The 12557-nt window shown below is 38.3% G+C and overlaps 1 protein-coding gene across 2 annotated transcripts in view; it reads right to left on the bottom strand.

The window, feature by feature from the left end:
* Nucleotides 1–12557, bottom strand: part of LOC135196928 (V-type proton ATPase 116 kDa subunit a 1-like) — a 182908-nt gene that overhangs the window by 4601 nt on the left and 165750 nt on the right. For both annotated transcript variants that reach the window (XM_064223765.1, XM_064223766.1), the window contains exon 16: nucleotides 7962–8139. In XM_064223765.1, coding sequence (XP_064079835.1) covers nucleotides 7962–8139 — 178 coding nt within the window. The remainder of the gene's footprint in view (nucleotides 1–7961; nucleotides 8140–12557) is intronic.

The following is a 12557-nucleotide window of genomic DNA, read 5'->3' as shown; positions in this document are numbered from 1 at the left end:
AACGCATGCGTAGATCAGGTGAAGAGTGGTCAAACGCTGAACATCTACGCCAGTCTTTCCCAACTCAGGGTGACTTAACAAAAAGAGGGGCGGTTAGAGGCGGGCAGTATAACGTTAAGACCTCAGGTTTGTAGCTATGAAAAATACAAATTGTCTTAGAAAATTTGTCTTTGTTCATACGCGAACAAACCCTCGTCTTAACAATAGGATAGACTCATACTTGGAGGGAGGTATAAGACATCCTAGACCGGCTGGGGGCCTACCCGCCAGTCCAGCTCTCAAAAGAAATAGTTCTTAGAGAGGGACTGAAGCCCGTTGAGAAGCTAGATACACTAAAATCTAACCACTCAGAACCTGAGTGACATACAATGATATATGGGATAACCATTGTACAGTAGTACCTCGAGATACGAAAGGCTCTACTTACGAAAAACTCGAGATACGAAAGCCAATGCGAAAAATTTTACTGCTCTACATACGAAAAGTTTTCAAGATACGAAAGGTTGTTGCTGTAAAGTCCCGAGATTCGCCCGGACCACCGAGAACAATTTTAAAACTCCCGTGCCGCCAACTGAGTAAACTCGCCACCATCCTCCCGCTCTCCCATTGGTTCCTGATGCTAGTCACCCCATAAGGTCCTGCTCTCCTATTGGTCAGCATCTACCCCTTTTGCTTTAAGTATTCTATTGGTAAAAGGATGCTGTAAATCGAAAAACTTATTCATGCAATACTTTTAATAAAAAAAAAACATTAGGTAAAGATAGAATAAAGAATAGAAATGAATGGTTATTATACTGTTTGGTAGTTTCAGTAGTTGAAGAGAGATAATGAAAATTTATGGCTTACTGTGTAAAGTGATTGCTTGTCGATCGTTCGAGACTCGTAAGTGCTGGATGTAAACAGACGTTTGGAAGCTCTTTTCTTTTTTTTGTTTATTATAGTTAATGGTTACTTAATAATTATTTGAAATGAGTACATGCAATACATTTAATAATAAAATTGTGAATTAGATATCATAAAATATAAAATTAATCAGACTGCCAACAAATACGTATTTTTTAGAATTCTTCTTCTCTTTTATTATTACGTTACGTATACGTATGTTTCATTATAGCTGTCAGTAACTCGGTATCTCCATTAGGTAAAAATAGAATAAAGAATAGAAATGAATGGTTATTATACTGTTTGGTAGTTTCATTAGTTGAAGAGAGATACTAATGACAATTTATGGCTTACTGTGTGCTAGGAAAAATGATTGCTTGGCGCTCGTTCGATACTCGTAAGACGGGTAAGAGCTGAATGTAAACAATCGATTGGAAGGTTTGTTTTTTGTTTGTTTGTGTGTTATAGTTAATGATTAATTAATAATTATTTGAAATGAGTACATACTGATTAGTATTTATAAATTTTATTGGCATATTCTAAGCTTTTAGCTCTTAGGTTTAGATGTCAGAATCATAGACTAGGCTACAGTAGCAACCGCTAACATAGGCTAGGCTTATTGCTAAGGGACATATGCTAAAGTCCTAATATATGCAGTAAAAATGGGGTTGAACATTACATGAAGTTAAATATTACTCAAGTATGTACAGTATTTTGCCTTTTTGGAGTCATATTTCTTCTGTCGGATCGGCGTTGTAACCTTAGAACATGTGTTTTAGGCCTGGAAATAAAATTTACTGGGGTGTTTTTGGAGGGCTTAGAACGGATTAGCCATTTTACATGTAAAATGTGTTCCAAGATACGAAAAACTCATAATACGAAGGCTGCCTCGGAACAGATTAATTTCGTATCTCGAGGTACCACTGTATAGGGAACCAAAGAAAAACTGTGACTGTCCAAAAAACAAACCAGGGCATAAGGGTTTGTAGTACTCCCAACTCCTCCTTGCCAAGGGGCGGAGTCTATGCGACTAAATAGTGAATACTGCACGACCACACTACCATTATGACCTTACTCACCTGTATCAGACCAGTCAAGCAAATGACGTGTCAATTCCTCAAACCGCCCGAAGGAAGAAGGAAAGGTACAAGAGAAAGGAGGAGGCCAGCCAACTCACTCATTCTCTCATCCAAACAATCATCTTAGGTAAGATACAAAGGTGCCCCGTTAAGGGAGAACGACCGAGGTATTTTCGACGTTGAGCAAGCCTTGAGAGAAGAAACTTTCTACAAGAGGTTTCGAGGAGTCCCTGCCCTTCAAGTTTCAAGAATAGACATTATTTTCTGCAATACGGACTCAAGAAGACATCTACAAGTACAGTTCTCCTTTTGTGAAGCCACCGCTTCGAGCATAGATCTCCGACAGCACAAAACTTGCCAGCAAGTATTAACATTACGTCACTGTTCCCCCTGTTCATGCAGTGTAATATTTTACCTTTTTTATGTAAATAGGAGATACCATTCTGCATTTATCTTTGTTAGTAAGCTTGTAAGTAAACCCTTGTTGTGTTAGTGTTTCTTTCTATATTCGTATCCCCAGTTTCAACTGTTGGTGTTGAATTCTTTTTGTTTATCATAATATCGAACTTGGAGCAGATCTCACGGGGTTCGTAACAGTATACCATATGTGTAATGACCTCACATTAATCCAACGTACGTCGGCGGATATATGTTAGGTACAAAAGGGCTGTGCTGCACACGTGTGATTGCAGTTCCTTCACCACCTACCTGCAGCAAGACATTCCCCTGCTGCTAAATCAACATGGAGAACATTGTCAGCATCCTTGCCCTTATAGCACCAGCAAACACACAGAACCCAGGTAATGGAGGCCATCGTGGAGTATGTGCATTGCATGGTATTGGTGGAAGTTGTGAAGGCCTACATTGCAACTGGGAAAAAAAAAAAGAAATAAAAAAAAAAAAGAAGAGGAAGAGGAGGGTTTGGGCTTGGCCGTACCTGCAAATTGGAGTGGAGCTAGGCCACTATGCCAACCTGATGGAGGAACTGGCATCCAAAAATCCAGAACTAGCTGATGCCGCATACCCACCACATGGCATTTTATACACCTGACTCAGTGGGAGTCATCATAAATGGGTCTCAGGAGAGCAGCGCAGTTGTTCCGTATGTTCCCGAACCACGTGGGGACCACACTGTGCTTGGTGGGATTGGAGCCACAGCGGGGGACCTTGTCATTGCCCTGAAGGCACCCCACCGATGCACCACGCTGTGCACCTGGAGCAACGCAAACTGACAGATTGCGTGAGCAGGCACATATCTTTTGAATAGGTCGAAGCATGTGTGGCTCCCCATGCATGCTGGGATGGTTTGTAGCGACCTCCTGACTCCGCCCCAAATGCACATGATCATAAATATGCATTTCAGGATATTTTCTTAGTACTTTTGTATCCAACTACCAATTTCCGTTCATGCGTGGGTATGTGTGACTTGACACATGAATGTGTGAACGGGGCTTAAGCGACCAAGTTCTTAACATTACCAGTGGTCAAGTTCTTGGCCTGGCATAGCCTAGCTAGTTAAACCTAGCTTAAGGGGGCCGGCCAGTACCCGCAGTCATGATAAAATTTAAGGACCATCGTATGGCAATGGAGAACATATATGAAATATTTCTTCAAAATTCCTCTTACTTTCGTGGTTACTGGGTAATTAGTAAACGTAACTCAATAAGCCAAAAACATTGATCCATACAAGAAAATGCAATATTTCTTCTGTAATCGTAAATTTTGATAGCTATTGTCTAACAAATTGTGAGCAATGGCATCTGTAGAGATTCCATGAGTCACAGGAGGGAAAGTTCTCAGCTTACCACCCTTCAGTGTACACATTCGAGTTTCACTTCTGACATTCTCTTGCTTTTACGTCTGTTTATCTTTGTTTCGGCAAGAATTTTGTCAAGCCAAACAGGAAAAGACAAGAAAAACATCTCGCTAACATACAGAAGAAAATTCACTCTAATAAGCCAAGTTAGTGAAGGAGAGAGAGAGAGTTGTGTAGGAAGGAGAGCCCCATCTTGTCTGATGCAGTGCCCCAAGCTATGATCTAGGACCATGGGATCTTCATTTATGATTAAATTATGATAAATAACATAGTTTTGGTTTATTAATACCCCAAAAAGAAATATAAAATTCATAATACTCATGATTTAAATTATGATAAATAACATAGTTTTGGTTTATTAATACCCAAAAAGAAATATAAAATTCATAATACTCATGATTTATTAACACTGTCATTGTAAAAAAACTAAGAAAAACTCTGAACACCCATATCTCAAAACTATACTTTTATTGACCTTCAAATTCTATCTTCTCCCTTAGTTTTAAGGCTATAGCATTGAAATTTGGTTTATAACTTAAGAGAGACATTATGGAACAATCAAATGAAGCCCTTTTTTCCAATTTTTATTTCATCATCTTAAATTTTTTCCCGATTTATTGGGTGTATTTTTTTACCATGATGAAAAAATTCATATCTAGCAAAAAAATTACTTTTAGAAACCGGTAATTTGATTAGAAGTGTACATCAGATCTATATATAGCAGTAATCCCAGGTCTTAATATGAAGTATCAAGAGAGGAGATATAATTTGAAAAATGGTTATTTTTGGGATAAATCACCCTGGCATCACAAAACCGAAGGTCAGAGGTGAAAATCACATGTGGTTTGGAGATGTACCAAGTCATCTTATTAAGTGGTATGAATGTCAAAGTCATGTCCTTAAAAAATGGCATTAGCCGGCCGGCCCCCTTAACCATTTTAGCCTAGCCTAACCTACAGGTTGAGTTCTTAGCCTAGCAAGTGGTTGGGTGCTTAGCCTGACCTATCCTAGCTAGTCAATCCAGCCTTAACTATCTTAGTGCCTAGCTAAACATACCTTAACCATCTTAGCCTAGCCTAAGTGGATGAGTCCTTAGCATTCTTGCATAGCAAGCCTAAGTGGGTAAGTTCTTTTAGGCTAGACTAGCATACAATGGGTAAGGTAGTTCGAACCTTCCCCTACCGACTTAGCCTAGCCTTATGTGTTGGAGTTCTTAGCCTAATCCAGATGGTTTGCACTTATGTTTTTTTTGGGCATACTCTTCAAATTCACATATGTTCTTCTGCTGCTTGATTCTGCAAGAAGAATTTCCTATTCTTCAAGAGTTTGGGATTGGGTTGGGTTCGATTCCTAGCTTAACCTACTTTTCCATCCGAGTAACCAGATCAGTAATGTAACTCATATCCTGGTCTCATCTCCACCAAAGTAGTCAAGATCCATCTTAGCTCTGAGTAGCATACTGATCGAATGTCATCATAAGGGATCACTTCAGAGGACATTTCCCCCTATCCTGGGCAGCTCAAGGACTTCTCCATAATTTACAGTGCAATGATTTTGACAACGCACAAGTTTACAGTAGGACATTTAGAACGTATCTGTGCTGAATATTTTGGGGTATTCCATTATCTCTTCTGTCTCCCTGGAAGGACCTATGTTAGACCTCTTCTCTTCAACAGAAGCTACAGGTCTTCTATTTATGGTTCCAGAATGTTCACTGGAGAAGACTTCTTTCCTTTCTGCCACCAGCTTTGCTCATTGATAGTCGAGATGCACCAGTGGGTGATTGACAACTCTTTGGAGCTCATGATCAAGTACACTCCAAGCAGGAAAAATGTGGTGATCGACAAGCTAAGTCATCGGAGTCAAGTCCTAGGTGTGGAGTGGTCTCTGCATCAGTAAGTAGCAGACAGGTTGTTCCACCCATGTTAGACCTCTTTGCCACTTGCTTCAACAGGAAGCAGGGGGGTCTACTTCTCGGTCGTCCCGAATCCTCTTCCTCTGGCAGAGGACTCTACAGCATCCTTGGCAAATTGTCAAGGTGTACGCCTTCCCTCTGTTCTCCCTGATCAGCCCAGGTCCTAAACAGAGTAATGAGTTAAAGGAATCTCAGGATGACCTTGGTGGTGCCTCAGTGGCCACAAGCAGTGGTTTCTAGACCTTCTGTATCTTCTGTCAGTGGTTCTGAGAGAAATTCCCACCATGTGGAAAGATTCCACCAGTCAGTAGGTTCTTTATCGCTTCACGGCTGGAGACTGTCAAGTATATCCTGAGAGCAAGAGGCTTTTCTTGCAAAGCAGCAGGCCAGGTGTCCAGCTATCTCAGGTGGTCTTCGTCAGTGGTTTACCGGGGCAAGTGGGCTGTCTACTGCGATTGGGGTCACTGACGGGCTTTCCCTCCACTCGGAACTTCAGTCAAAATCGGATTTTCTATTCTTTCTCAGAAACAAGAAAGGTCTTTCCTTCTCAGCTGTCAGGGGCTACAGGGTTGCCTTGGGGTTGGTCCTGTGCCTGAGGAGCATGAACATCTCTTCACCTGGGAAATCTTGATGTTGTTTAAGAGTTTCGAACAGTCCTGTTCTCCTAAAGAACTCAAATCTCTGATGTGGGATCTTACTCTGGTCTTGAATAGTCTCAATTGAGCTCGATTCAAGTCATTACATCGATCGTCAGTCAGAAATCTGACTTTTAAAGAGTTTTCCTGTTGGCCTTGGCTTCCTCGAAGAGAGTTGGAGAGCTTCATGGCCTGAGTTATGATGCTGAACACACCAGAGGTTTGGGGTCTGCGGCCTTCGAATTTGTCCCGGAATTTGTAGCAAAGACTCAAAATCCCTAGGTTCATGATGGCAGATTTGCCTCTTTTTCAATTCCCTCCCTGAATGAGTTTGTGGATAGCAATTCACAGGAGTTTTTGCTTTGTCCTGTCAGAGCTCTGCTCTGCTGTCTGAAAAGGACTTGTCACCCAAGGCCTAAGTATCATAGACTTTTTGTTAGCACCAGCCGGTCTAGAATGGATGTTTCCAAGAACACCATCATAAGGTCCCAAGCCTGGTCAGGGACCAGCTTCCACCTCGTATACAAAAGTTGCCTGATGCCATAGATTCCTTGCTTTACAATCATTGATTGTTTTTTTAACTGGTTTCCAGTGTGCTAGAAGATTATCCTATTGTTAAGACCTCAGGTTTGTTAGCTATGAAAAAATACAAATAGATTAAAAATTTGTCATTTTAATAACATACATTGTAACCACTGTAAACTGAAAAGTAAATTTGGGTATTACACCCTCTTACCTTACAGACCTCATACAACTTATCTTTATCCTCTTTGGATACCCTAAATAATGACAAAAACCATGAAAAGCCAAGCCCCGAATCTTTAAAATGATTTAATTGGCTTGGAAAATAAACACAAAATACATCCTCACAGGGCAACGACAAAAAAATTAATTGGTAAACAAAAATTATTTGAATCACCCAAAACAGATGGGTCAATGGACAACTCATACAAAATGATCCTACTGTATTTATTTTAGGTAAGATTCAGTTCAAAAGTAAAAACTTAATTGGAAATGAACAAAACTAGGATTACTTAGTATTTTATATTTACAATGAATCACAAAGTATGATCAAAACCACAGCAACTACTAAAAAATAACAAACGCTCATGCATAATGTCCCACTGAGGGAGAAAAGGCATGCTCTTTCTTTTACACATACAAAAATAATTTATAAAATTAACTATTTTAAAAGTAAGTCAAGACCAGACTGACACTGGATAATCAATAAAAAATTACGGAACCAAGAAGGTTGGCAAAAAGGCAACCTGGAAGAGAGATGAGTTGTGAATGGCAGAGAGTTGCAGATAGCATTAGGGATGACACTGAACAGTGGATGATCTACAGGCATTTGCAATGGAAGCAATAATTTTTTTCTATAAAACAGTTTGGCATGCCTGAAATATTTTTACGTATAAACCGGGCATATCTAAGTTAATGGGGTTGTATGAACAAATAAAAGGTTGTATGGACATGTAATAAATGTTTTTATAAATTAAAAACTTTACACACACTTACAACAAAGATTTTTTGTTATATTAATTGACCAAACATTTTAACAGAAAGTAGTTGCTACAATATCCATGACTAATTACACTAAAATAAAAAAAATCATTAATAGAGAATATAATTACCAGTGAAGTCGAAGTGTGTGAAGGAAAGCCGACAGACCCTCCATAAGTACAAGGATAGCCAGTGTCAGAGATGCCCAAGCAGCAAAGATGAAGTACATGACAATTCCTCCTCCTCCACCCTCACCACCAGATTTTAAACCAATGCTTAATACCATTGACCATAACACCTCACTTAGCTCTGCAAAGACACAGTATTCTTGAAATCTTTAGGGACCTCTGAAACTACAGCATTTTGGAAAAAAAAAGAAAGTTATTTTCCTAACATATGAACCCACGCTTTCATATATAGGCAGTCTCAGGTTATTGGCAGGGGTTTTGTTCCCAACAGCGTAATGATGATGATAACGATAACCAAAAATCGTCGTCGTTAGGCAAGCGCTGTAAAACTGGATTGCCAATAACCTGGAATGCCTGTATGGAGTAATCCACGCTAATCTCTGTTCGGCTGTTATTGTATCGTCTCTGAAAAACAAAAGTCCTAATGCTATAGTACCTGGTCACATGATGTGACCTGGGTCAACCTGCCTTCCTCTGTTGTGTGAACCTGCTTTCCTCTACCTGCTTTCCTCTATTGTGTGAACCTGCTTTCCTCTATTGTGTGAGAAAGCCTGTAGGCAGCTATGCTCAACCTCCTACAAGGAGTGAGAGATCAAAACTACATGGGGTGGTATGAGGACGGCAACTTTACCTATACAGGAAGTCCCTGGTTACTGGTAGGGGTTCTGTTCCGGAGACTCTCTCTCTCTCTCTCTCTCTCTCTCTCTCTCTCTCTCTCTCTCTCTCTCTCTCTCTCATGGAGGAAGAGTTTGACCTATTGAGGTCTATCTCTGTCTCAACTGGCTATGGAAACAGTGGTTACGCTCTTCCACCCTTCGGTATCGCCTACCCATGCTCTGCTCACAACTCTGTTATGCCACTTTCCCATACTTCTTCCCTGAGAAACTGCAAAACAATCAGCAAAATGTGTTCAGGTTTCTTCTTACCTATGGGCATAACAAGAGGAAAAAGATCCTTACCGGGAGTCACGGGGAATTGAGGTAAGAGTTTGCGGTAGCACTGACTATGGGGAAGGGGGGAGGAATGGAAAAGGTTCTCTGGAGATAAAGGAGGTGTTCTTCCTCCGTCTTCTTTCATATATTCCACACTGAGGCAACAGCCATGCTATGCACTCTCTGCATGGCTCCTCAAAGGAACACTCCCTACCCTTGCACGAGATCCACACCAAATGGCGGTTTATGTCTAATGGCAACATGAATCACTACAGAAATTATCCTTGCCTGCACAATGATCCACATTGGTTTTCCTGTTCTCTTCCTTCACTGTGGGATTAGAGGGAGGGAAAACACACAAACACTAAGGTACAGTGCAATCACCTGGGAAGAAAATCGCTCTCTGACCCTAGAAAGGAACTCCGAAAAAAAAAAACAACTTTCCATTACCCTATTAAGGCTATATGGCCTGGGATGGAATCCCTCTTCAAAAGAAACTGCCCTTATTTTATGCACTGTTCTTTTAGTTCCAAGAGGAACACGTACGTGAGCCACATTCTAGTATACCACTCTTGTCCAGCACCCAGGGACAAAAACCAACACAGAAACAGATATAATTTACAAACATGAAGGTGAAAACCAGGTACAGCAAATAAAGCCAGACAATAATCATGTACAAGGAGTACATACTCCAATGAAAAAGAACAGTATGAATGAAAAGAAAAATTATTTGGAAACCATACCAACTCTAGGATGGCTGTGATCTCAATGAATAAAGGCAGGTTGATCCAGGTCACACCACATGACCCAGGAATAGCATTTGGATTTTGTTTTTCAAAGATAAATCAATAACAGCCAAAGACAGATAAGCGTAGATTACTCCATATATTAAAGCGTAGGTTTATATACATTTCAGAACAAATATACCTTATAAGAAACTATTTATGTGAAAGTACTATTTTACTGGACGATAAAAAGCCAGAGACTAAGTATTTATTGATTTAAACATGTGACAGAAAGCTACTTCACCTAAGCTCCACTCGTTTTAACAAAGCAGTATTTCCTTCTAAGAATACAGTAACAAAACAAAGCTGCTCAATCCCCTCTCCTTTCTATTTATAAAAATATTTAGCCACAGCAATGGCTAAGAAACTGAATAACTGTTGAAACCACTTTGAAGCCAATCTTTTAAAAATTTAGTACTATTTGTATATACACAGTGGCATTTAATATTAACAGATGGCACTCACTATTACATAGTTCCACCTTACTCATGAACAAGGATTACACACACATACATGCACACACACACATATATAGTATATAATATATATATATATATATATATATATATATATATATATATATATATATATATACACAGTGGACCCCCCCGTATTCGCGGACTCTCACATTCGCGGATTTCTCTCGGGAACGTTTCCCTGCATTATTCGCGGAAAATTAGCGCATTTGCGGTATTTTTCTATGAGAAATATCCACAAATTCCTGGTTTTTGTTATCAATTTCATAATAAAATGCACTTTTTGTGATAAAACTATTAAAAAAACCAAGTATGAAAATTTTTAGTGGTTTTTCTAAAGTTTTAACTAACAAAATAGGCTGTTTTTAGCGTTTTTATAGGGGTTCCAAACATTCACGGATTCTAACTATTCACGGGGGGGTCTGGTACGCATCCCCCGCAATACGGGGGACCACTGTATATATATATATATATATATATATATATATATATATATATATATATATATATATCAAGTGTAATCATTATTCAAGATTAAGGTGGAACTATGTAACAATGAGGAACCATCTGTTGATATTAAATAGTTCTGCACATTAATACAATTACTAAAAGGACCTCACTGAAAGTGGAATGCATCTAGAGGAGATATTTATTAAAAGAAATAAGTACCTCTAATAAATACCATCCAGTTTCAATGAGGTCCTGTTAGTAATGATATATATATATAATATATATATATATATATATATATATATATATATATATATATATATATATATATATATATATATATATATATATATATATATATATATATATATATATATATATATATATATATATATATATATATATATATATATATATATACACACACACACACACACACACACACACACAGTGGTACCCCGGTTAACATACTTAATTCGTTTAAGGATGCAATTCGTGACTCAAGAAATTCATAACCTGAATCAACTTTCCCCATTTAAAATAATGTAAAAACAAATAATTTGTTCAAAACTCAGAAACATTATTTTTTTCCCATTTTTTATGCTTTCTGGCACAAAGTTATGCTTACTTCTCTGCATCCAACAATACTGTAAGTATTTTCATATTACTATTGTTGTATTACAAAATACAAACAGCAATCAATGTTTTGGTTTAGAAATCAGCTGAGGGCGATTGGAAGATAAGTTTATTTTGCTGTACTGAACTCAAATCAGAGGGTTTTTCTTGCTTCTAGTTAGCGTAAATGATATATTTTACGTTACACGAAGTGTTTCCAAGTCAAAATATCACTTGAGCATGTATTGTTGTGAACAAAATTTAGTCATCTTTTTCGTTAATAGATTGTGTTCGATATTTTCACTTGATTTCATCAGAATGCCACGAGCTTTACATTTTTATCTTTTATTGGAGTGAAAACAGTAAAATGTGTTCTTTCATGCCAAATAGTTTTGATTAAAACAAGTTTCTCTCAAATTTTGTTTACGGTTGAGTTTGACGGTACTATAGCTACTGAAGTTTCCGGGAGTTTCATCCATGTTGCCAATGCACAGTAATAGTCGTTAGCAGATGAACATTCTTTCCTCAGCTCTAGCTACAACTTGCAGGTTAAATTTTGCAGTATGTGCCCTTGCCAATCATTTCTCCACAGAAAATAAAAGAATATACTAGTAATGTAAAAATATATCAATCCTATTCTACTTAACATCATTTGTACAATAACAATGGTAATTTTTTACTATTTTATGAGGTTGAAATGCATGCAAACTGGTGTTGTTATCGGATTCGGTTGTTCATAGCAAATCAATAGTTTCTGGCTGTATGCATTTACACAAAAACTAATACGATATTCCTTTATCAATAATCTTATTTTTTCAATAAAAGAGTAATTAACATTAAAAAGACCGATTAACAGTAAAAAAATATTTTTTAAAGTGGTTGGGGCTTCTAATGAACCCTTTCTGGGGATGTTGGGTTGTTCATGGCTTGAAGCACAGTCTGGGAACCAGAAATTTTTTTTTTAACATCTGGTTTGTAACCCCATATGTTTGTGAACAGGTGTGTTTGTGAGCCAAGGTACCACTGTGTGTGTGTGTGTGTGTGTGTGTGTGTGTCTAGTCCTTGTATCTGAGATGATTGTCTTAAACTTTTAATTGCACCCATTGTTTATGTTTGTTTGGGAAGGTTACTCATCTTCCAGGTGTGTCGGGTTCTAGGTACTAATCTCTTTATAATCCCTATCTGTCAGTTATACAAATTTTCTTGTTTTGTCTTTTTCCTCATGTATGTCAGTTCATCTGCTTAGTAAAGGACATTTGGACGTCGAAAGGTCTCGCTGAT

This window comes from Macrobrachium nipponense, chromosome 18 (genome assembly GCF_015104395.2).
Source record: "Macrobrachium nipponense isolate FS-2020 chromosome 18, ASM1510439v2, whole genome shotgun sequence".
NCBI classification, from domain to species: Eukaryota; Metazoa; Arthropoda; class Malacostraca; order Decapoda; family Palaemonidae; genus Macrobrachium; species Macrobrachium nipponense.
The sequence above is the reverse complement of the archived record's forward strand: the minus strand, read 5'-3'. Positions and strand labels throughout refer to the sequence as shown.